General features: G+C 52.4%; 7 protein-coding genes across 7 annotated transcripts; 5 read left to right on the top strand and 2 right to left on the bottom strand.

Moving 5' to 3' along the window:
* Positions 1–15: 15 nt before the first annotated feature.
* B0T26DRAFT_696338 (uncharacterized protein) lies at positions 16–890 on the bottom strand. Its single transcript, XM_060441346.1, has one exon. It carries the CDS (start codon positions 392–394, stop codon positions 116–118), a length of 279 nt encoding a protein of 92 aa, XP_060300848.1. The 5' UTR covers positions 395–890; the 3' UTR covers positions 16–115.
* Positions 741–5,320, bottom strand: B0T26DRAFT_638561 (uncharacterized protein; the record flags this gene model as incomplete). The annotated part of the gene is made up of 9 exons (XM_060437050.1): positions 741–1,024; positions 1,114–2,367; positions 2,425–2,578; positions 2,632–3,692; positions 3,748–3,814; positions 3,874–4,008; positions 4,066–4,416; positions 4,494–5,111; positions 5,177–5,320. 9 exons carry the CDS (start codon positions 5,318–5,320, stop codon positions 741–743), a joined length of 4,068 nt encoding a protein of 1,355 aa, XP_060300849.1.
* Positions 5,321–7,447: 2,127 nt separating this feature from the next.
* On the top strand, positions 7,448–9,201 carry B0T26DRAFT_153084 (uncharacterized protein). The gene is made up of 5 exons (XM_060433473.1): positions 7,448–7,638; positions 7,725–7,804; positions 7,895–8,620; positions 8,677–9,005; positions 9,062–9,201. The coding sequence occupies exons 1-5, from the start codon at positions 7,592–7,594 to the stop codon at positions 9,110–9,112; spliced, it is 1,233 nt and encodes a 410-aa protein (XP_060300850.1). The 5' UTR covers positions 7,448–7,591; the 3' UTR covers positions 9,113–9,201.
* An 888-nt stretch (positions 9,202–10,089) lies between these two features.
* Positions 10,090–11,991, top strand: B0T26DRAFT_153188 (uncharacterized protein). The gene is made up of 3 exons (XM_060433474.1): positions 10,090–10,181; positions 10,250–10,702; positions 10,802–11,991. The coding sequence occupies exons 2-3, from the start codon at positions 10,407–10,409 to the stop codon at positions 11,910–11,912; spliced, it is 1,407 nt and encodes a 468-aa protein (XP_060300851.1). The 5' UTR covers positions 10,090–10,181; positions 10,250–10,406; the 3' UTR covers positions 11,913–11,991.
* A 2,423-nt stretch (positions 11,992–14,414) lies between these two features.
* B0T26DRAFT_748275 (P-loop containing nucleoside triphosphate hydrolase protein) lies at positions 14,415–19,577 on the top strand (the record flags this gene model as incomplete). Its single annotated transcript, XM_060444949.1, has 7 exons — positions 14,415–14,549; positions 14,646–14,778; positions 14,846–15,035; positions 15,098–18,947; positions 19,003–19,076; positions 19,135–19,349; positions 19,408–19,577. 7 exons carry the CDS (start codon positions 14,415–14,417, stop codon positions 19,575–19,577), a joined length of 4,767 nt encoding a protein of 1,588 aa, XP_060300852.1.
* A 911-nt stretch (positions 19,578–20,488) lies between these two features.
* On the top strand, positions 20,489–22,123 carry B0T26DRAFT_696349 (P-loop containing nucleoside triphosphate hydrolase protein). The gene is made up of 3 exons (XM_060441347.1): positions 20,489–20,983; positions 21,317–21,462; positions 21,650–22,123. Exons 1-3 carry the CDS (start codon positions 20,798–20,800, stop codon positions 21,846–21,848), a joined length of 531 nt encoding a protein of 176 aa, XP_060300853.1. The 5' UTR covers positions 20,489–20,797; the 3' UTR covers positions 21,849–22,123.
* A 189-nt stretch (positions 22,124–22,312) lies between these two features.
* Positions 22,313–23,411, top strand: B0T26DRAFT_672596 (putative inosine triphosphate pyrophosphatase; the record flags this gene model as incomplete). The annotated part of the gene is made up of 5 exons (XM_060439474.1): positions 22,313–22,513; positions 22,663–22,736; positions 22,846–23,027; positions 23,180–23,213; positions 23,312–23,411. The coding sequence occupies 5 exons, from the start codon at positions 22,313–22,315 to the stop codon at positions 23,409–23,411; spliced, it is 591 nt and encodes a 196-aa protein (XP_060300854.1).
* Positions 23,412–23,597: the final 186 nt, after the last annotated feature.

Consider the following 23,597-nt stretch of genomic DNA (forward strand, 5'->3'; position numbering starts at 1 on the left):
GTTAGATCTATTTCCCAAATGAAACGGCTTATACCCATCACACACACACTAAAATGAACACAGTTAAGTCAGGTAGATAGGCAAGTAGGCAGTTGGATTAAAGGGCCGCCTAGTTCTACAATCTGGCTAGGGTACGGTACCACCCATGGTTCACTGCAATGAGCAATGAAAAGTCATGAAATCCAAAGCCAGCTCCAGGGTAGCAGCATTCTCCCAGCCAGATTGGAGAGGGGTTAGGCGGAGCCCTTGTAATGTAGTAAGCTATGACGTGACACACATAGAAAGGGGCACAGACAAACAATGAAAGGGGCCAAGAAACCAAACACGACCGAATGGGAAAGGTAGTGTACACCATGCTAAGGCGTCTCAAATGCAACTTCCTCACTGCAAACATATCACCTGCAACATAGCCAAGAAAGCCCGCATAGATATTGATCCCAGCGCCATAGATTCGTAGGCTTTCATCTCTTTACCGCTCACCAGGACTCTGATTAACCTTGCATGAGAACCAAGGCAGCGAGGCAGAGTTGAAGCTGCTAGGCATACTGATTCACGCCGCTCTCCATAACGCAATATGCATATTATGAAGCATTGGGTTTTCTTCCTATCCAATCAAGAAGCGCAAATATACATATGCCTAATCCTATTCGCCAGTTCGCTTCTATGCAAGCCCAGTAGAGAAGCCAAATCAACCCGTCTTGGGGGGTATATCCGGGTAGATGCGTAACAACGACTCTATTTTAAAACAACATTTGCTCTCGAATGACCTTGTGCTGCTTCCTGTTTTTGGACTGCTTGGTGAAAGACTGCTTGGCGTGGCCGATCAGACGTGCTAGCCGCTGGAAGACGTAGTGCTCTCCAATATATGCCAGGCCGAGATAGGATACACCGAGAACGACAATGAAGAACTTGAAGTCCCAGCTGATATAAGTAAGCTGCATCAGACTCTCTAGGAAAGGGACTGTGCCGGAAACCATGACAACGGTAACGAGAAGGGTGATGGTGATCGTGGCAACGAAAGGCCCTAAAAGACGAACATGTCAGTAAGATCCGTCCCATTTGTAAGAGCGTGTGTAGGAGAGTAAAACGATAAACAGAACTATAGTAGCTTACAATTTTGCAATGCGCCTTGCCTAAAAGGGCGACCGGCGTTGAGCACTATTCCTGCTGATATATATTCGAAACATGATGTCAGGAAGAGCACCGTGTTCTCTGAATTCTCAATGTTGGATTTTTCCGGGTCGACATGAGGAGGCATGAACCAGGGCTGCTGCCGTACGGACAAAAATACCATGGCTTGGATCAAGATGCAGATGCATACATGGCCCAGTAGCGGTGTAAGGACCTTGCGTGAGACGAGATCGGCCATAGGCCTCTTTCGGCACAGCTCAGGAAACGGGCCGGCCCAGCTCATGAAGATGGCGATTGGTAAGATTAGGGCGAGGTCGATGAACAGGAACTGGAAGTCGCCGAGGTTGGATGCCGATGCGTACAGGAAGCTAACCGAGGTGAACTGGATGGCCGAGTACAAGCTCATATACTTGAAGCAGCTGAAGCTTGTAGCCAGTGACGCTCGCCCCTCGCGAATCACCTCGGGCACGCAGCGAATGTCAAAGACTCGGGACGTGAAGGGAGCCGCCACTGAAGCCTCAGCCTCCGACAGCGAGATGCCCACGTCAGCCGCCTTGAGAGCGCCGCAGTCGTTTGCGCCATCCCCGCAGAAGCCGCAGCAGTAATCGATGCTCTGGAGCTTCTCGACCAGCTCGTGTTTCTCGTCTGGAGACATGCGCGCAAATACCTTGCCCGTCACCAGCATCCTCCGCATCACCTCGGGGGACGCAAAGTCTACCACCCACCGAAACACGTCGCCGCTGACGGCCAGGGAGTAGTTGCGCAGGTTAGAAATGTCGTACGGGAGAGATGCATCCCCCTCTGCTGGAGCCGGCAGAGGCAGTAGCGTCTTCCCGTCCAGCTGGTAGACCTGGTTGTCGATGCTCTCCCACACAAGCTCGGCGTTAGGGTCCCTCAGGTTGCCAGCGACAAAACGAGGAACAAAGCAGTGGGCTGTCTTATTGATGAGGCTGCATTCTCTGGCAACGCTGATAGCAGTCAGGATGTTGTCTCCGGTCACCATCACGGCTTGGATGTTAGACTCGAGGAGCTCTCTCAACACCGGGGCCGTGGCGGGCTTCAGTTTATTCTCGAAAATGATGAAGCCGACAAAGTCCAGGCCGGATTCAACGTCGTCGCGCTTCATCTTTTGGGCCTTTACCCAGCTGAGCTTCTTGACGTGTTTGGTTGCACATCCGATTACTCGGTATCCCTTATGGGTGTAATGTGCAAGGAGCTCTTCGTAGTCGGTGGGGACTTGACGCGTGTGTTAGCATCCTTCTGTGCTATTGAGTTCATCTGATGTTCACTTACACGTCTCGGGCCTGCAGATGTCTCTCATGCACTCCGGAGCACCCTTCACGAAAATATCTCCACTCTGCCGACCAAATGTCCTGACAATGACGCTTGCCCGACGAAGTTGGGACACGAATTCGAAGGACTTGAGAACCCCTAGTTCAAAGGGCGTCTGGTAAAAATTTAGCAATTCGGGCCAAGATATCAAGCAATTGTGGCACTTACGTGTCCGGCAATCGGCTGGGAGCCATTTGCGCCGTCCTTTGCCCCAGACGGGGGTCTGGCGATGGCAGGATGCAGAGTTCCCTGCTCTTCATCCTCGTTGTTGCCTCCACCTATGTTTCCTTCCTCAAACGTCCACCGCGTGAACTCGAACATTTTGAGGTCCATGGGATCTCCGACAAGCTCGTCATCAACTGACCGGAGAGAGTGGCATGTTGCCATGGTGTAGAGCGCAGCCTTCAGGGTATCACCCGAGTCCTCGATACCTGATCCGTGATTTTGGTTAGGGACGAGTACGTCTGGGCTGCTCAACGTGTCGCTAAATCGGTTGGTCGACCGCGAGACCACGCGAACGCCGAGAATATCAAGGCCTTCCTCGGTAAGAGTTCCAGTCTTGTCGAAGCACATAATGTCAAGCTTGCCGCCCACGTTCACTCTCTGAGGACTGATGCAGAATATCCTCTTCGCCTTCAAACGGCTAAGGGCAAAGCTTGTGCCAATTGTGAGAGTCGCTGGCAATGCCGGCGGCACCACAATGGTGATGAGATCAAGTGCCCGCACAACAATCAAATGCCACTCGAGCCGGAGCCTGATGAAATTGACAAAAGACGCCATAAACCCAACCAACGCCACGCATGCCATCACCGAGATGTATCGAAACGAGTCTCTGTAGAATTTGAACCCCGACGGCTTGGGGAAGAGCATTGAGCGGACAAGGGCACCTTTGGTAGTGTTGAAGCCGGTCCTTACAACCATAGCAAGCCCGACGGCTTCTTCGTCAGGCGAGTCCTGGGGTCGTCGAGCGCGGATAATCTTTGTGCCGCAAAATAAGAAATGTTTGGCGACCTCAGGCAGCTCCGCCGATGCGGAGAGATCCAAGTTACGAAGCGTCTCATCAGTGGCCGGTGTTTTGGACACGGGCACAGATTCTCCAGTAAGCATGCTTTCATTAACAATGCAGTCGCCACTGAGCAGAAGGCTGTCAGCAGGAAACTGGCCAAGACTTGGATCGCTAACTTCGTATACGTCGCCAGGGACGAGATCACCCGAGGAGACATAGCGCCCTGCCATTTTGTTAGCCATCCGCCTGGATCTCTTGGCTCCAACTTGGGCGCGTACAAAATCCGTTCCGAAGAACTCTTACGTCGCATACAAACTTAGATATCTCACGGAGCCGTCTCATAGACTGGTCAAATTAGCACACACACGGTGAAGACGCTCGAGGCGACAATAAAAAGTACTTACTGATCGTGTTTCAACCAAGGTTGTTATGATGCTGCCCACTGACATAACAAAAATAGCAGCAGCGTAGTAAAAGTAGGAGTCCATGGACCATAGAATCAGACTGGCGATCTGAAAGACGTAAAATGGGTGGAATACCTAGATCGAGTCGAGTCAGCACGTCTTCAAACATTGCTCATTCGAGACAACACATACTTCGTCAACCAATAGGCGGAAGGTTGATTTTTGCTCAATGTCGACAAGATTGCTGCCGAAGACAACATCGCGGTGGCTTTTCTCATCGCTGTCGAGGCCGACGCGGATCTCTCGCACATTAGACCAGAGGGGATCTTTCCATCCATTGCACAAAAGGAACTTGTCCTTGAGAGGGTGGAAGTAGAAGCGCACGTAGCGGTAGTTAAGCATTCGCAGATCTCTAAGAATGGGGTCGTTATCCTCGTCCATCAAATACGAGTCCAGCTTCCCAGGAGACCCGAACACGGACGTGAGCGGCCTGCCGTACGGTCTGGACTCGACTTCTAGGATCGCCATTTCGTTCCATTGGTTCTATGATGGCGTCAGTATCGATTTCCTCGAGTGGGTGTGTACATTGGTGAGACAATTGAACAGCAGGGGCTACACACCTCAACTACAACCCACTGACAGTCGCGTAGGGACGTCGGCTTCCCTATTAATCTGACGTGCCACCGAGGCAGCCAGCGAAACAGGAGCCAGCCAAGTCCAAGAGTGGTAAAGCATATGAAAGAATAGGCGGCGAGGCCTACAAGGCTTGTGCGAAATCCAGCAATGGCAATGTACATGTCCTCGTTGGCCATGTAGACCTTTTGGCTGTTGCGGCCGATCCCGTGCGAACTGCCCGACAATCCACTGTCGTGCCGCAGAAGCCTGCTGCGAACAGAGTCTCTAGACTGTGTAGAAGACCTTCGGTGGAGGACGTAGTCGTTATCGGCGGCCTGCCGCTCGAGGTCTGCTGAGTCCTCCTCGTCCAACACATCGTCGTCAAACGATATCCCCTCTTCATCGTCGTGCACCGGAATACGCCCACGCCCCAGAGCTACGGACCCCCCAAACTCGGACACAGACCGAATATCTTCGTCTCGGTCTTCGATTTCGTTCTCGCCCTCATCCTCCTCATCGTCTTGGTAGAACGAGAAGCTCCTGGTCGAGTCGGCACGGCCGCGACGGTGGCTGAAGGCTGAGACACTTGTTGGGAGGGACTCGGCCATGGGGCCCGAGTAGAGCTGTGATATCCAATGTTAGAAGCCCTGGCCATTGTCAACTAAGGTAGGGCAGCGGGATGCCTAACCTCGTCATGCGCCATCTCCACATCTTCGAAGATGCTGGGGTTGCTGGCATTTGACTGGAGACGGTAGAATCCATGGCCGTGGTTGCTCGCGTATGACCCGTTTTGGTGGTCCTCCTGCGCCAGTGTGTCTGTGAATCGGTCCATGGCAGCGGCGGCGGCTGTTTCTGCTGCTAGCAAAACTGGTCGCGGGGTTTAAAGTGTGCGCGCCGTGTACGCATCGTAGTCAAGTCAAGCAAAGGCAACTAAGACTTCTCGTATTGTCTGGTGCTTTTCGTTGATCGAAGATGTCGAGAAACAAGTTCTCGAATCCAATTGGCGGGGCCTGTGGCACTTGCAAGACGTTGGCCTGCCGCTGTGGGCCAGAGACAGCTCTGGAGCTCCATACTATGTGGCAGACCGGGAGGTCATTGGTTACCTTACTAAAGTATAACTAACCATAACGTGTAATGTAACGTTATTACACGCAACCCTTGCGAGTGCCTAGACACATTTACATAAAATTACATGTAAAGTTACCGTGTATGAATATCGTCCTTTTGTTGAGGAGATATTCTCTTTAGCACCCTAGTATCTACCTTATCTTACTGGAGATAGATTACAACACAGATTTTGTATTACAGAGCCGAATGCTTTAGAAAACTTGCCTATCTCTGGGCTGATGATTGCCTGTCACTCCAATTCCGGAATGCTTGTTAGTGTGGTACTTCGAAGGAAGGAAACGACTAGAGCAAATAAATCGGCTAAGAAAGACTATAAGAAGAGTTTCTAAAGAAGTGATAGGCCGTGAAGATTCAAAATAGGGGACTCTAATAGCTAATACCTCCCTCAGCGAAAAACCCCTAGGACGAGTAGTAAGTTGTCGAGGCCGTTCGGATCTTGGAAAGTTGCCCGCTAACAAACATTCAGGACTATATACTCGGTTCTTCAAGAATGGAAGATAATAGATGGTGATCGGATTGTAATGGATCAACGGTGAGCAAAGGGACCTCAGCACTTACGCGTAACATTGGGGGATTTCATTTTCCATGCAATACAAACTAAATTACTTTGTTGTGAAGCAAATGCCCATAGGCGTCCCCGACTCTCTCACCTCATTTACAAACAGGAATGTACGAAGTGCTGTACAAACATATTGGCGTTCGTGCAATAAATGCATAAAAAGACCATGGTTTTCTTGACACGACCTCCAACAATATATCGCCCTGTGGAGCTCAGATACTAGAAAAGCTTGAGAACATCCCCAAATCCAATATAAGAAAGAACGCACTGTTGGCTGCCCTCATCCATAACAACCAAACCAGGTTGGCCAAGGGGCTAACACACCCGACCCACTGGTGGCGGAGAGTTATTCAAGGCTGGAAACCTCGGGCTGTCGATTTATTCAAATTACCCCTCCCTTTCGCCCCTTTGGAGTTGGTATCAATTTTCCAAGCGATGCGCTCTTCCCGATAAATAGCTTTACCCCTTGCCATTGGTGTCTCAAACCCAAAAGAAACACACCCAACCATATAAAAAGAAAATACAGTTAGATAGAGAAAAATGTGCTTGAATGCTATGAGTAGCCACTGGGGGAGTGGCATCGGGATTCAAGTCATCGTAATCACTCCAAACCAGGGGCGTCGCTGCCTCACAATTTCTCTTTCGAGGTCTAGATTTGCAAAAAAAAAAAAGGAATAGTTGAGACGATCCCTGGCCCTTGCAGGCTCAGTGAACAAAGATTCAAAACACTCTTATGGGCCCTAAAAAAGAAAACTACTCGCTCTGCGTGCCTACAATAAAGGGGCGAAGATAGGAAGATAGGCAAAATTTAGATTCATTGCTGAACCTTGAAACTGCGGGCACGTGGGGGAAGCCGAAGATAATATGGCTTCGTTCCAAGACGGAAGTGCGTAACCTGAAGTGGGGGAGGGCGGTGAACTGGTTAGTATCAACCTTTACGGAAGTATCGGCGTTGAATTGATTTCTGAACAATTTGTTCGTGGCCGCAAAGACGCAAAAGTCGGATATTTTGGCGTCAGGAAGGAGGCGAAGAACCATGTATGTGTAAAAATTCCACAGCCGGTGCAGTGCGTGGCAAAGCGAGGCATGGAATGAATGATAGAGCAAAATAGAGGGGAAACGTTCCATGCTGTCGCGATTCACAAGCCGAAGCAAAGCATTGGAGCATTCTGCCTCGCACTAACCAGGATTGCCCCGCAAATTTTCCAGTGACCCATAGCTTTTCCCCCTCCCCAACATTTCCTGCACTCGCAAGCACGGAACAAACAGCACCTCCATCTCTCTATTTTTTTTTCCCACAACCTCGTCTCCTCAAACATAAACCACATCTCGGCCGGCCTGCTCGCTTTATCGTGGTCACACATTCCCTCCCGCATTCCAACAGATCGCGTCGTTTTCGACATCACCGTAGTCGCCATGGCAGAGCCTATCAGAAACAAGCGGCCAGACCCGGCCACCGCCCCGTAAGTTTTCTTCCTCCAGATGGATTGACAGCGCCGCTAGCTGGCCGCCGTCGGCTCGCGATAAGCCCTACTAACCTCGGAGTCAGAACCCCTCAGAACACCCCAGCAAGCAATGCTCCGATTTCATCGCACGCTCAGCAGCCCGGAGTTGCGAGCATCAAGGAAGGTTAGTCACAAGCGGTTGCTGCCCAACGCACACGGCATTGTATTTCTACACCACAGAGTACCGAGACTGATGCTGCTTCCCCTCACGCAGAGGACCTGGACCGGGCGGCCGCTGCTTCTATCTTCGCCCAAAATCCAAAGCTCGTGTCTCTGATTCAGGGACGCCTGGGCTCGCTCGTTGGCCGCTCGTCAGGGTACATCGAGTCGCTTCCCACCGAGGTCAAGCGCCGCGTCTCCGGCCTGAAAGGCATCCAAAAGGAGCACTCCAAGCTTGAGGCCGAGTTCCAGGAGGAGGTTCTCCAGCTCGAGAAGAAGTACTTTGCCAAGTTTACCCCTCTTTACGAGCAGCGCTCTTCTATTGTAAACGGCAACAACGAGCCGACCGAGGAGCAGGTCTTGGCCGGTGAGGAAGATGAGGAGGAGGATGACGAGGAGGAGGACGAGGGCGCTGCCGTCAAGGAGGCCAAGCCCGCCGAGTCGGCCGAGAAGGTGTCCGGCATTCCCGAATTCTGGCTCTCTGCCATGAAGAACCAGATGTCACTTGCCGAAATGATCACGGATCGTGATGAGGAGGCCCTCAAGTCTCTTACCGACATCCGTATGGAGTATCTTGATAAGCCCGGTTTCCGTTTGATTTTCGAGTTCGCCGAGAACCCGTTCTTCACCAACAAGACGGTCACCAAGACATATTTCTATCAGAACGAGAGCGGGTATGGCGGCGACTTCATCTACGACCACGCCGAGGGAGACAAGATCGAGTGGAAGGATGGCCAGGACTTGACGGTCCGCGTCGAGCAAAAGAAGCAGCGCAACAAGAGTAAGTATCATGCATTTTCCCCGATGCATTCACGACCAACCGCTCACCTTCTTTAGACACAAAGCAAACCCGCATTGTGAAAAAGACTGTGCCGACCGAGTCGTTTTTCAACTTCTTCTCGCCGCCCTTGGCCCCGACCGAAGAAGATGATGACGATGCCGCCTCTGACATCGAGGAGCGCCTAGAACTCGACTACCAGCTGGGCGAGGATATCAAGGAGAAGCTGATTCCTCGTGCGATTGACTGGTTCACTGGGGAGGCGCTTGCCTTCGAGGAGCTTGACGAGGACGACCTGGAGGAGGGCGACTTCGATGAGGATGACGACGATGACGACGATGACAACAGCGAGGACCACGACGACGAGGATGAGTCCGAGGAGGATGATGTGAGTCCTGACAAACGCGGTTGACTATGTTTTGGACACAGACTAACAATGTATAGGAGGATGGCACCAAGCCGAAGCCGGAGGCTGCTGAGTGCAAACAGAGCTAGATGCGATGCAGCTAAGCTGGCGAGACACCACTCGGTTTAATCAAGGGGATACTCCGTTCATCTTTACCCCCGTCTACATGGGGGACCACAACAAGGATAATTTTCAAACACAAATGCCTTCTGGCAGCCCCCTCAGCTTTGGGATGGATGGAGGCGGCACGTGGGTAGCGTAATGGGTCAATAGAGCATGGTTCGCGGCCGGTCAGTAAGGATGTTTTGAGGTGAATTTGCTTTACAGAACTTGATGTTTTGGTCGCTTCCGATGGGTGGCAAAGTCCTAGGCGGCTGAGTGTTCGATGAACGGTGACCGACCCTCTTTTTCATGGTTCCATTAACGCAGAAAAGCGAATATTGGTTAGGCCAAGACACGTCGTGCGTAAGGGGGACTTGCACGTTGCTATTTGATAAACAATAGGAGGAGAATCGACTGCTGAGTAATTTAGGGCCTCTGGAAAGACGACTGTTCGAGTTCCTCTCTGCCAACCGGGTGTGCAATGTGACTGATCGCTTGCAGGGTCTGTGGGCCACGGCAGCTTGGATCATCGGAGCCCTACACCGTCCCATGCAAGATGCTTAATTGGCAGTTCCGATATTTGGGTGATGTCGGATAGGTGGCGACTAACGGTTTCCGCGGTGCCGGCGCCGAGAGGAATTTCAATGACCTACCACCCACGCACTTTTATGACTATTGGTACTGGACGGGATCTCTTTGTTGTTGCACTAAGATCAACGATATAGTAGCAGTACATCTACAGGATAGATACCATCAAGGTTGGTAGCCCAAAATAAGGAAGGATATAAGGTTAGGGATGAGTGGTTAGGTAGGTACTGTAGGCACATATATCACGAATTACGATTGAAGCCCTTTCATTTAAAACCACTACGTGCTCGGGGGAGGTGCCCTATTGGCGAGTTTTCATCAAAACAGAGCAATTCGGCCGTGGATGGTGAGGCGTTCAAGGGCTGGGAAACGACCAACGCAGTAAAGCCCGAGGCGGCGACAGCGGCGTGGGGTTTTGCATTCCGTCATCAGGCGGCCCAGAAAGATTTTCAACGACCCGGCCTGTGTGTGAGTCAACCCCGCCATAAAGCATTCATACAACCCCACCATTGCATGTCCACTTACATATACGGTAGGTAGACTTCTCAGTGTTTCCGTCTTTCTGTTTGTACAAAGTCAAAAGGACAGACAGCAATTGCTTGCCAAAAACACACAAGACAGGAAATCAATTGAGGCACATAATTCCTACCTAAGGTCCATACCCACCAACTCATTCTTTTCAACCATCTCATCATGGCGGCCGCAAGAGACATCATCCAACCCCTAGAGAACCGGGCGGTTTCGTACAGCCTCAGCGTGTCCCCCACCACAACTTTTCACTCCCCCTCAGCCGGTCATGGCTTCGCGGCCGGAGGACTGCCAAACAGGGCCGTGGCCAAGGCGCTCAAGCCATTCAACACGGAAGACATCAAGATCCTCCTCCTGGAGAACGTGAACCAGACCGGTCGGGATGTTCTGAAGCGCCAGGGATACCAAGTCGAGTTTCTCAAGACGTCTCTCTCCGAGGACGAGCTCATTGAGAAGATCAGGTGAGCCGCCGTCCTTCCGTCCCCTGTCCACCCCGTACCTCGCTCGGCCAGGACAGACCACATCTGCCAGATCGGTGCATGAGCTAACCATGGACCCAGGGATGTTCATGTCATTGGAATCCGATCCAAGACGAAGCTGACGGAGAAGGTCTTGCGGGAGGCTAAGAACCTCCTTGTCATCGGCTGCTTCTGCATCGGTACTAACCAGGTCGACTTGGCCTATGCCGCCAAGAATGGCATTGCCGTCTTCAATTCGCCGTTTGCCAACTCCCGCAGTGTTGCCGAGCTGGTGATTGCTGAGATTATCACTCTCGCCCGCCAGCTGGGCGACCGCTCGCTTGAGATGCATAGAGGCACCTGGAACAAGGTGAGCTCCAAGTGCTGGGAAATCCGAGGCAAGACACTCGGAATAGTCGGCTACGGCCACATTGGCTCGCAACTCTCGGTTCTGGCAGACGCCATGGGCATGTCGGTCATCTACTACGACGTCCTCAGCCTGATGGCCATCGGAACAGCGAAGCAGGTGCCGACGCTGGAGGCTCTTTTGCAGGAAGCGGACTTTGTCACCCTGCACGTGCCCGAGACACCAGAGACCAAGAACATGATCTCTGCCAAGCAGCTTGAGCAGATGAAGACGGGTTCCTACCTCATCAACGCCAGCCGCGGAACTGTTGTCGACATTCCGGCTCTGATCCAGGCCATGCGAGCCGGTAAAGTTGCCGGCGCCGCATTGGATGTGTATCCTAACGAGCCGGCCGCCAACGGCGACTATTTCACCAGCGACTTGAACATCTGGGGTGAGGAGTTGCGCAGCCTCAACAACATCATCCTGACACCTCATATTGGTGGCAGCACCGAAGAGGCGCAGCGAGCCATCGGCGTCGAGGTCAGCGACGCCCTCGTACGGTATATCAACCAAGGCACCACCATCGGCAGTGTGAACGTACCCGAGGTCACGTTGCGCTCGCTGACCCCTGATGAGCCGAACCACGCACGGGTCATCTATATCCATCGCAACGTTCCCGGAGTTCTGCGCAAGGTCAATGAGATTTTGGCTGAGCATAATGTCGACAAGCAGATCTCGGATAGCAAGGGTGATATCGCGTATCTGATGGCCGATGTTAGTGACGTCAGGCCAGACGATATCAAGGATATTCACGACAGCTTGAATTCCCTCAACTCTCGCATTCTCACCCGGGTTTTGTACTAGGCCGAATTGGATTTCGACGGGCGAGACTTTATTCCGGATTTTGTGTATTTTGGAGTCGCGGAGTCCAAACTTCAACATGAGGCGCCCGGCAGCATATGAATGGCATTGGCATGGGTGAAAAAAACACCACGGTCATAAAAAAAGGAGTTCAACAAAATCATGGATCGGTGCTATACTTATAGTTAGTGTTTTTCTTTCTTCTTTGTGTTTTGAGCGGGGGACGCAACCACACACCAAAGCGTAAATGTATATAAGATAGTATACAGTATTCATCCTGGTGTATCCGTAACCCGTAGAATATCATACAATGCACGGAGTATGGGAACCATGTGGCGTTGTGTGTCTGTCTCGAAAGCGAGGCGGCCGGAAGGCCGAAGTGAGTGCAGGGCTGCATCCTGGAAAAGTGAGCCACATGCACCAACCACATATTCGCTCCTCCTCCTACATGCGCCTGAAACGCCGAGATGTTGCTCTCGGGATGATCACTTCCAGGGGTTGAGCGTGGCATTCAATTCATTCCCGGGCTCTCTCATCTCATTCAACGTGGAAATTACCAATGGGACCTTTTTGTTTTCGGCCGCGGTGTTTCTCCCACCGCCGCAGAGCCGGAGCGGAAGGGAAATAGAATTGGTAAATATTTGCGCTAGAAACTTCCGCTAGACGCGCTAGAAGACGCAAGCGAATCTGGCGATGTCTCCCAGAAGTCAGTCGCCAACGAAGATTTGAAATGGCCTCGCTGTCTTGCGCCTTCGCCCTAAATTTTCTTTTCTTTTCTCCGAGAGACTGATGCGCAATTCAACAGGCCTTGGGGGGATTTCTCCCAGGCTCTCATACAATCTTTGTCCTGAGTCCTGCTCCTCCATGCCGGTTTTTGGTAGGTGTTTACCAAAGTCATGAATAGACAGTGCACGCATTTACCATCGTACCTTTTGCCAACTAGCAGTACGAATACCGACACTGTAGCATCTGTCAGTAGGTCGCCCGTAAGTCTAACTGAAAAAAGGAGGTTGCCGCCCCGGACGGCGGGAGCAAGAGGCAAATTTAGGTATTTTGTTTTATATCCCGCAGTCCACTTAGAGAAACCCGCCGTGAGGTAGAGTTGCTTGTTCATTTCTCTTGGTTTTGGATGCCTAGTGTACTTGAGTAGGAGTTTCGTCAGACGTGATCTGCATTTCGTTAATTGTCAGACGGGATAGAACCAATGTTGGTCATCTGTTCCGCCCGTCAGTGTCTTTCCTCTTTACCCTCGGCAGCATATCCCGAGCGTTGGCAGTTGGCAGATCATCGGTGACGGCGGAGCCAGTCAGTCGTCCCCAGCGTTTCTGTGTGGTTGGAGAGCTGGCGTTTCAACACAAATGCCCCACTTTGAGTGGCCCGTCCCCCTGCATTGGAGTGGGGCCTGCGGTTTAATGCATTCGATCATTACCCCAAGGCATTCCCGGCGCCACCAAAGAGATGGACCGACGGGAAAGAAGACTGCAAAACAAAAACGTATTTTTTGGCATGCTTCATTCCCTAGTGGCTGATGAAGTGTGCCTGGCTTTTCTAGAATGCAATAGGGATTCATAGTCCTCTCTAGAAGTGTCCTATCACCTGGCTGGTCGTAGGGTTGAAGCAAAGAACTGAAGCACCTCACAAGATCAGCACCAAAACACGTATTACACACGTAGGACGCTAAAATCGGTATTGATACCGAGTATGTAATACGTAATGACAGTAAGTATGCGCCACATGCTAGGAAGTGCAAGTATGGTACTGACTGATCAGTAAAAGCTGCATGGCTTTCGTAAAGGCAAAGATCTAAATAATTAGGCAGACAGTAAGGCTTCTCGTGCCTGCAGTGCTCCAGTAGTGCCCGTCTGTGCAGGCCAGAGTTGGTTGTTTTTCGCCCGTTCTGCAGGCGGCGGTGACGGTGTTCCTCTTTCTGCGCCCTCGAGCCTGTGCTCCGTGCTCGTACTGATTCACAGCGCGCAGCGTAATAAATAACAAAGGCTCTTGGGATACAGCGTAAGCACGCTCTGGCCTGCTTCTCCTATCGGCCGACTTATCAAACCCATGTCACCTTTTTTTTCAGCCCCTAAACTCTAAAGATGGGCCCAGACATTTTACACGTACCTTAGTTACCTCCTACTCCATACCTAAGTTAGGTCCTGCTGCCGAAGCTCGTTTGCGAGGAATCAAACAGGCATCTTTCACGCGTCCAAGTCTTTTATCCGTCGATCGGCGCTGTCGACGCCATCTGACCATCAGGGCTCAGGTCGAAACTCGAGTGACCAACGGCCCCCATCTGTCGCCCATGAATGTCTTCGTTTCGAGCAGAGACTCGTCCCTTGATTCGCTGCCGCTGCACTACTCGATTCTCGCGAGTCCAACAACCTAGCTATCGAACCATCGCCTTCCCGTCGGCAGCTCGCGGCTAGATTTGGCTTTTTGAAGCCGCCGACCGCTCTCTGACCACCACCTCCCCGTCTTCCCAGATTCAGCCTCCCCCCGTCGCATGCAATGTCGGAGAGCTATGATGTGGGCACTCGAGCATGGCAGCCCGACGCAACCGAGGGCTGGGTTGCTTCCAAGGTCATAAAGAAGTCGATAGCTGGGTCAAAAGTTAACATTATCTTCGAGCTCGAAAATGGCGAGGTAAGATGGCCCTCCCCGGTCGCGTCCACCAGAGTGCAAAGCAAGGCGTCTTCTCGAACGTCCACTTGGCTAAACCTCCATCCTCGCTGGCTGTAGATCAAGACCGTCGAGGTTTCCGCCGGGGGCCTCCAGTCGGGCAGCGACCCGGCACTTCCCCCGCTGATGAACCCGACAATGCTCGAAGCTAGCGACGACTTGACAAATCTATCCCACTTGAACGAGCCAGCTGGTAAATATATCCAACGACTCGGGCGGAACTGTGGAAGCCGGATGCTGACAGCGCTCACCTCAACCAGTCTTGCAGGCAATTCGTCTCCGATATGCCCAGAAGGAGATATACACTTACTCGGGCATCGTGCTAATAGCAACAAACCCCTTCGCTCGCGTGGATTCTCTCTACGTCCCCGGCATGGTGCAGGTATATGCCGGGAAGCAGAGAGCAACGCAAGCGCCTCATCTGTTTGCTATAGCTGAGGAGGCTTTTATGTACGAACTCCGCGGCGGCGGTGGCGCGCTTTCGAGGGCGGGCGTTGACTGACTTGAAATAGGGATATGCTGCGAGACAACAAGAACCAGACCATCGTCGTCTCGGGTGAATCGGGCGCCGGCAAGACTGTCAGTGCCAAATACATCATGAGATACTTCGCGACCAGAGAATCGCCAGACAGCCCCGGGTCAAGGTCAAAAAGGGGCCCGGAAGCCATGAGCAAGACCGAGGAGGCGATCCTGGCGACGAACCCCATCATGGAGGCATTCGGAAACGCGAAGACGACGAGAAACGACAACTCGTCGCGTTTCGGCAAGTACATCGAGATTATGTTTGACAAGAGCACCAACATCATCGGCGCCAAGATCAGGACGTATCTGCTGGAGCGGTCGAGGTTGGTTTTCCAGCCGTTGAAAGAGAGGAATTACCACATCTTTTACCAACTGGTCGCCGGTGTGTCCGACAAGGAGCGCCAGGAGTGGAATCTCATGCGGGTCGAGCAGTTTGAATATCTAAACCAAGGGAACATGCCGACTATCGATGGTGTAGACGACAAGGCCGAGTTCAATGCGACCAGACAGTCGCTGAAGACGATTGGTGTGACCGATGCTCAACAAACCGACACGTTCAAGCTGCTTGCTGGCTTGCTACACCTGGGCAACGTCAAAATTGGTGTCTCCCGGACTGACAGCGTTCTCTCGCCAACCGAGCCCTCACTAGTGAAGGCTTGCGCGATCCTGGGCATTGATGCCACGGAGTTTTCTAAGTGGATTGTGAAGAAGCAGCTCATCACTCGCGGGGAGAAGATCACGTCGAATTTGACCCAGGCGCAGGCCATCGTCGTCCGAGACTCTGTCGCCAAGTTCATTTACTCGAGTCTTTTCGACTGGCTTGTCGAGATCATCAACAAGAGTCTTGCGACAGACGAAGTGCTCAACAGAGTCAGCTCCTTCATCGGTGTCCTCGATATTTACGGATTTGAGCATTTCGCCAAGAACTCGTTCGAGCAGTTTTGCATCAACTACGCCAATGAGAAGCTGCAGCAGGAGTTCAACCAGCACGTTTTCAAACTCGAGCAGGAGGAATATCTCAGGGAGGAGATCGACTGGACCTTTATCGACTTTGCCGATAACCAGCCATGTATCGACCTGATCGAGGGAAAGCTGGGCATCCTCTCGCTTTTGGACGAAGAGTCGAGGCTCCCTATGGGTTCCGACGAACAGTTTGTGACCAAACTACACCACAACTATGCCGCCGACAAGAACAAGTTCTACAAGAAGCCGAGATTTGGCAAGTCTGCATTCACCGTGTGCCACTATGCGATCGACGTCACGTATGAGTCGGACGGTTTCATAGAAAAGAACCGTGACACGGTTCCGGACGAGCACATGGCAGTGCTTCGCGCGTCGACCAACAAATTCCTTGGCTCGGTGTTGGAGGCGGCTTCGGCCGTGCGGGAGAAGGATCTGGCGTCGGCGAGCTCTAATGCGGTGAAACCAACGGCAGGCAGGCGGATTGGTGTCGCAGTCAACCGCAAGCCAACTCTCGGCGGAATCTTCAAGTCGTCGCTCATTGAGCTGATGCATACGATCAACAACACCGAAGTGCACTACATTCGGTGTATCAAGCCCAACGAAGCCAAGGAGGCGTGGAAATTCGAAGGCCCCATGGTCTTGAGCCAGCTCCGTGCCTGCGGTGTGCTGGAGACTGTTCGCATTAGTTGTGCGGGTTACCCTACGAGATGGACGTACGAGGAATTCGCACTGCGGTACTACATGCTCGTGCCTTCAACGCAGTGGACTTCTGAGATCAGGCAGATGGCAAACGCAATCTTGACAAAGGCTCTAGGCGCCAGCACGGGCAAGGGCATGGACAAGTATCAGCTAGGTTTGACTAAGATCTTCTTTCGCGCCGGCATGCTCGCGTTTCTGGAAAACCTTCGAACCAACAGGTTGAACGAATGCGCCATTCTGATCCAGAAGAACCTAAAGGCCAAGTATTACCGCAAGAGATATCTAGCGGCGCGCGCTGCCATCGTTTCCTTCCAGGCCGCAGCGAGAGCTTATCGCGCTCGCAAGCAGGCCCAAGCACTACGGACAGTCAAAGCAGCCACCACAATTCAAAGAGTCTGGCGCGGCCAAAAGCAGAGGAAGGAATTCCTGCGCATCAGAAAAGACGTCATCCTTGCCCAGGCGGCCATGAAAGGCTTCTTGCGACGGAAGGAGATCATGGAGACCCGGGTTGGCAACGCCGCCGTCATCATCCAGAGAGCCTGGCGGTCAAGGACACAACTCCGGTCGTGGAGGGAATACCGCAGGAAAGTGGTCATCATCCAGAGCCTGTGGCGTGGCAGGAGCGCCCGGAAGGAGTACAAGGTCATCCGCGCCGAGGCACGCGATCTCAAGCAGATCTCGTACAAGTTGGAGAACAAGGTTGTGGAACTGACGCAGTCGCTGGGCACCATGAAGGCGCAGAACAAGGAGCTCAAGACGCAGGTGGAGAACTACGAGGGCCAGGTGACCATCTGGAGAAACCGACACAACGCGCTGGAGGCCCGGACGAAGGAGCTGCAGGGAGAGGCTAACCAAGCTGGCATTGCTGCAGCCCGCCTCGAGGCAATGGAGAACGAGATGAAGAAGCTCCAGGCGAGCTTCGACGAGTCGGCGGCCAATGCCAAGAGGATGCAGGACGAGGAGCGGGGACTCCGGGACTCTCTGCGCGCCACAAGCACCGAGCTTGAGACGGCTCGCCAGGAAAGTCAGCGCCACGAGGCCGAGAAAGACTCGCTGCGCCAGCAGCTGGCAGAGCTCCAGGAGGCTCTGGAACTGGCAAGGAGAAGCGTCCCCGTCAACGGCGAGCTGGCCAATGGCGCCACGCCCCCTCCTCCTCAACCAGCTAGCTTGATCAACTTGGTGTCATCTAAGAAGCCCAAGAGACGAAGCGCAGGAGCTGAGCCTCGTGATATGGACAGGTACTCCAATGCCTACAATCCTCGCCCGGTCTCGATGGCCATCCCAAGCCTGGGTCGCCAAGCTACGCTATCTGGTGCGACTTTCGTCCCCGGCGTGGACAACATTGAGATGGAGCTCGAGGGTCTGCTTGCCGATGAGGAGGGCCTTAACGAGGAGGTCACGTTGGGCCTCATCCGAAATCTGAAGATCCCCTCCCCTGCGACCAACCCCCCGCCGTCAGACAAGGAGGTGCTCTTCCCCTCGTACCTTATCAACCTAGTGACGTCGGAGATGTGGAACAACGGCTTCGTCAAAGAGTCGGAGCGCTTCCTTGCCAACGTCATGCAGTCTATCCAGCAAGAGGTGATGCAGCACGACGGCGAGGAGGCCATCAACCCCGGCGCATTCTGGCTTTCCAATGTGCATGAGATGCTCTCCTTCGTCTTCCTGGCTGAGGATTGGTACGAGGCTCAAAAGACCGACAACTACGAGTACGACCGCCTGCTGGAGATTGTCAAGCACGATCTCGAGAGCTTGGAGTTCAACATCTACCATACGTGGATGAAGGTGCTCAAGAAGAAGCTACACAAAATGATCATCCCTGCCATTATCGAATCGCAGTCCCTGCCAGGCTTCGTTACGAACGAAAACAACAGGTTCCTTGGCAAGCTCCTGCAGACCAACTCAACACCCGCATACAGCATGGACAACCTCCTGTCCCTGCTCAACAGTGTCTTCCGTGCCATGAAGGCCTACTACCTCGAGGACACCATCATCACCCAGACCATTACCGAACTCCTCCGGCTGGTTGGCGTAACAGCGTTTAACGATCTGCTCATGCGCCGCAACTTCCTCTCTTGGAAGCGTGGGCTGCAGATCAACTACAACATCACTCGTATTGAAGAGTGGTGCAAGAGCCACGACATGCCTGAGGGCACTCTCCAGCTCGAACATCTTATGGTAGGCAGCACTTGTCCAGTCGGGTACAGACGACCAGGCTAACCTTTTACTGCAGCAAGCCACCAAGCTCCTGCAACTTAAGAAGGCGACATTGAACGACATTGAAATTATCCAGGACATTTGCTGGATGTGAGTAAATTGTTGTCCCCTGTTTGCCCTAGACGGCGTGTGTTGACTCGGCATCTAGGCTCTCTCCCAACCAGATTCAGAAGCTTCTGAACCAATATCTCGTTGCCGACTACGAGCAGCCCATCAACGGCGAGATCATGAAGGCCGTCGCCTCCCGCGTGACGGAGAAGAGCGACGTCCTACTGCTCCAGGCTGTCGATATGGACGACAGCGGTCCCTATGAAATCGCCGAACCCAGAGTCATCACGGCTCTAGAAACTTATACCCCCTCATGTACGTCGTCGTTTTACTATTTCGTGCCTATGTGGGCCCAAACTAACGTGATGGACAGGGCTGCAAACCCCACGACTGAAGCGTCTGGCCGAGATTGTGTCGGCGCAAGCCATTGCGCAGCAGGAGAAATTTGAGTACGGATCGCAGGGCGGCGATTACGACAACCAGAGCATGAACGACCTCACCGAGGTTGACGAAGGGCCCGAGTCGATTTCGGCGAGTGCCTAGGTGGCACCGCGCTCTTTGACAGGAGTCTCGGCGCAAAGCCCCACCTCGGTGTTGCTGAATCCTTGGAGGACCAATAGAGACGCCAGCGTGCCGAGGAAGACGCTGTTGAAGACTAAGGGCGGCCGTGGTTGAACAGGCAAGGCGCACTGGTAGTGGCGGCCCTTTTCTGGCTATTCGAAAATATGTCTGGGTGTTTAGGGGTATTGGAGGGGCATGTCACTGGAGAATGGTGGTTTGCGCGTTAGCCTGAGGGCCAGGTACGGCGACCTAACACAACCAACTTCATAGTCACGCGGGTGAGCGAGGTTGGCAAGTAGGAGGGCGCGAGACTACATATGGGTGGTTATTAATATTATCGGTTGAAACCCTGGCCAGCAGATGGCTGGTGATGAAGGAGCAGAACACGGCAATCGGCTGCTGCTGGTGTGTCCCTGCCTCGTGAGGATGCAGCGCAGAGAAGAGAAGTAGGCAGTGTATGAATGACGGAGACTCGACGCTAGGTTCAGGTGTAACAGTTAACTGTATCAATGTAAACCAGGTACTTGTTCAGTTTGCGCGCTGCATACCTTAGGTATCCAGGTATTCATACATATCTTAGTTTGTGTTTGGGTGTTGGATGAGATGAACGAAGCTCGGTTGACCAAGACGTGTGATGAAAACCTCGGAAAAAATGGTTATCCCCTCCTTGTACTTTATTGAACCACTTAGTCTTTCTAATTCTAGGCTGCGAAACATTTCTATCTGAAACGTGTTTTGTGCGCAGATAACCGACAAATCAACTACAGGTTAGTGATCAGACATTGGTGAGGTGCGCATCTTTTGCACAGTGAGAGAACAAGGGTTTTCGCACATGCCTCTCTTCTCCAAGCCAATTAATTCGTCGAAAATCTTTTTTTTTTTTTGCACCACCATCCATCACCCGCCCGCCCCTGCTGCCCACTTATACGACCCCCCCTAAGCAACTGAACTGACTTTGCCTTGTTACGGTTTGGAAAATATACGGCGCGTTTTTAAGAACAATCTTTGAGCTTTTATCCTGCTCAGGAAAACCAGGGTCGTTGTTAGGTGCTTATTTTTTTCTCTTTTTTGTCTCTGTTCTTTTCCAATAGGAAAAGGATTGCGGAAAAGAGTCAGTCAAGCGACGTGAAGGAATAAAAAGAGTGTGAAAGCGGCGACAGCAACACTCTCACTCGCGCAGAGAGAGAAGAGGAGCAAAAAAAATGTCTCGCACATTACCCAACATCATCATCACGGGCACGCCGGGCGTCGGCAAGACGAGCCACTGCGAGCTGCTGGCCGAACGCACAGGCCTCAGGCACGTCAGCATCAACCAGATCGTCAAGGACCGCGAGTGCCACGAGGGCTGGGACAAGGAGTACGAGAGCTGGATTGTGGACGAAGACAAGGTTCGCCGTTTTTTCTTTCTTTTTCTCTTGTCTGCCGGTTTTATGAGGGGGGGGTGTTGTTGGATATGTCTTGCCAGGAGTGAGTTGACTGCTATCGTCAAAGAGCCATACATGCATAAAGAAGGGAGGGGGCTGCTATAGGCTGTGGTATGAGCTCTCGCTTCTTGAACGAAGATATATGAAGATATATACACATCCTCACCTCCCTCCCCCATACACACACACCCACACCCACACCCACCCATGCTAGGCACATCTTGCTTTCCAAAGCCATGACAGGCAAGAAAGAAAACACGGCATGTGAAACATAGCCTAACTAGAAATTTGAAACAGCTGCTGGATGCCATCGAAGACGACGCCAAGAAGGGCGGATGCATTCTCGACTGGCACGCCTGCGACCTGTTCCCCAAGAGCTGGATCGACCTGGTTGTGGTGCTGCGGGTGGGATCGGCGACGCTCTACGACCGGCTCAAGCTCAGGTGAGTGAGTTCGACTTTCCTAGTCTTTGCGGTGTGAAGTGCTCTTATTTCACATAATAGCATAGCATAGAAACTCTCGCTCTCGCTCTCATTCTACGTCTCTATCCTTATTACGAGAAATACCCATCTAAACGGTGTTTGTTGTACATACATGGCCTGACATTTTTTTGTGTCTGTCGGCGAACAGGAACTACCCCGAGATCAAGCTGCAAGAGAACATTGACTCGGAGATTATGGACGTTCTGTACCAGGAGGCGCTCGAGTCGTATGATGCCGAGATCGTCGTCGACCTGCAGAGCAACACGTCCGAGGACATGGACGCGAACCTCGACCGCATCGAGGCCTGGCTGAAGCAGTGGAAAGAAGACAATGCGCAGGCGACGTAAGGCGTCTCTGGCAGTGTCCTTTGGGTGGTTTGGGAAGGGGGGGGGTTGTAAGAGGACTGGATGGAGCTATTGCCCGTTTATGTCAGGCATTCTAGGCAGTCTAGACACGAAATCCTCACTTGCATTTTCCATGCGAAATCTAGTTTCTTCATATTGATACATGATAGCAACACTTGCTTAGTTCGGCGCGACTGGCATTGGCAACCACAGAGGAATATGCATCAATCGAGGTTAATCAGTGTCCAAAGCAAAACCGTTATCGGCGGGTTCTTGGCGTAGTACTGTATTCGTACTGCGTACTGTGTGACTGTGCGGCTCTCAACGCTAGGCCCCGCTTTCTCGTCAGCGTTTGAAAGTCTTCGAATAAAACACCCCCGTGAGAGAGGCACCTTGCAAAGAGAACCAGTCCAAACACAACAAATACTTCTATATAAATATATCTTCTCCAACGCAGCAAAAAAGAGATGGCTACCACGGCGGCACAAGCGCCCAGCGCCGCGCGCCACACCGTCAACTTCATCACAGGTAACGCCAACAAGCTCGTCGAGGTCAAGGCCATCCTCGAGCCCGCCATCCAGGTCGAGAACCAGGAGTTGGACCTCATTGAGATCCAGGGCACGCTCGAGGAGGTGACGCTCGACAAGTGCCGCCGCGCCACCGATTTGGTATGCCCTCCCCCCTTCATTAAAGACAAGTCACAGAGACGAGACAAGACAGAAAACAAATTACAGTTTCATCTCACCCCCTTTTTTCCCCTCCCCTGGGTATGTGAATCAACTAAAACATGTTCATATCTAATATTACCGCCGTCCAGATCCAAGGACCCGTTCTGGTCGAGGACACGAGCCTCTGCTTCAACGTGCTCGACGGGCTGCCGGGACCGTACATGTAAGTCAAACACGGAAACTCTCACCACACAATCACACAACCACGTCCATCCCAAAACAACAACACCAAACCCACATGTACTCACCACAGCCTCTGTTTTTTTGTTCAGAAAATGGTTCATGAAATCCATCGGCCACGCAGGGCTCAACAACCTACTAGCGGCCTACGAGGACAAGTCGGCCAAGGCGGTGTGCACGTTTGCGTACTCGCCGGGGCCGGGCCACGAGCCGATAATATTCCAGGGCGTGACGGACGGCAAGATCGTGCCGCCGCGGGGGCCGGCGTCGTTTGGTGAGTTTTGTTTTCTTTTTTTCTTTTCTCTCTAAGAAGGTCATGAATGATTTCCCACAAGGTTTGGAAACAGAAAAAAGAAAGAAACATAGAGACAGACCGAGATTCTCAAGAGATTACTGACGCTGGAGGGAATGTGATGAAATATGCAGGATGGGACGCAATCTTCGAGTACCAAGGACAGACGTAGGTTTTCGCTTTTCTCATCCATGGCCCCATATCCCGTTTTCACATCATCCTTTTCTCGCTGGAAACGCCCACGCTGATGCTGACGCCGATACTAGCTATGCGGAAATGGACAAGGTGGAGAAGAACAAGATCTCGCATCGCTTCAAGGCCCTCGAGAAACTCCAAGCATGGTTCGCCAATGAGATGATGTCCTGAAAAGAATAATAGAAAAAGGGCGCGGGGGGGGACAGTATGCCAACGAGATGAATGAATGATATTCGGGAGGGAGAGGACAGAAAAAAGAACAAACACAATCGTAGACCAGACCCGACTTTTCACCTGTTAATGCGAGGAGGAACGCCCCCATACCGCCTTGGAAAATGACCTCTAGATCGTTCTTTT

The sequence above is a fragment of the Lasiosphaeria miniovina genome (genome assembly GCF_030549165.1).
Source record: "Lasiosphaeria miniovina strain SMH2392-1A chromosome Unknown B0T26scaffold_2, whole genome shotgun sequence".
In the NCBI taxonomy this organism is placed as follows: domain Eukaryota; kingdom Fungi; phylum Ascomycota; class Sordariomycetes; order Sordariales; family Lasiosphaeriaceae; genus Lasiosphaeria; species Lasiosphaeria miniovina.

What these genes read in the sequence shown, in the direction of transcription:
- B0T26DRAFT_696338 (XM_060441346.1), bottom strand. Translation starts at nt 394, where the DNA reads ATGTTTGCAGTGAGGAAGTTGCATTTGAGACGCCTTAGCATGGTGTAC.
- B0T26DRAFT_153084 (XM_060433473.1), top strand. Translation starts at nt 7,592, where the DNA reads ATGGCAGAGCCTATCAGAAACAAGCGGCCAGACCCGGCCACCGCCCC. An exon ending in CCAGACCCGGCCACCGCCCC is followed by an intron (nt 7,639 to 7,724) that starts GTAAGTTTTCTT and finishes CCTCGGAGTCAG; the next exon opens with AACCCCTCAGAACACCCCAG. An exon ending in AGTTGCGAGCATCAAGGAAG is followed by an intron (nt 7,805 to 7,894) that starts GTTAGTCACAAG and finishes CCCCTCACGCAG; the next exon opens with AGGACCTGGACCGGGCGGCC.
- B0T26DRAFT_153188 (XM_060433474.1), top strand. Translation starts at nt 10,407, where the DNA reads ATGGCGGCCGCAAGAGACATCATCCAACCCCTAGAGAACCGGGCGGTT. An exon ending in GAGCTCATTGAGAAGATCAG is followed by an intron (nt 10,703 to 10,801) that starts GTGAGCCGCCGT and finishes CCATGGACCCAG; the next exon opens with GGATGTTCATGTCATTGGAA.
- B0T26DRAFT_696349 (XM_060441347.1), top strand. Translation starts at nt 20,798, where the DNA reads ATGTCTCGCACATTACCCAACATCATCATCACGGGCACGCCGGGCGTC. An exon ending in GGATTGTGGACGAAGACAAG is followed by an intron (nt 20,984 to 21,316) that starts GTTCGCCGTTTT and finishes AATTTGAAACAG; the next exon opens with CTGCTGGATGCCATCGAAGA. An exon ending in TACGACCGGCTCAAGCTCAG is followed by an intron (nt 21,463 to 21,649) that starts GTGAGTGAGTTC and finishes GTCGGCGAACAG; the next exon opens with GAACTACCCCGAGATCAAGC.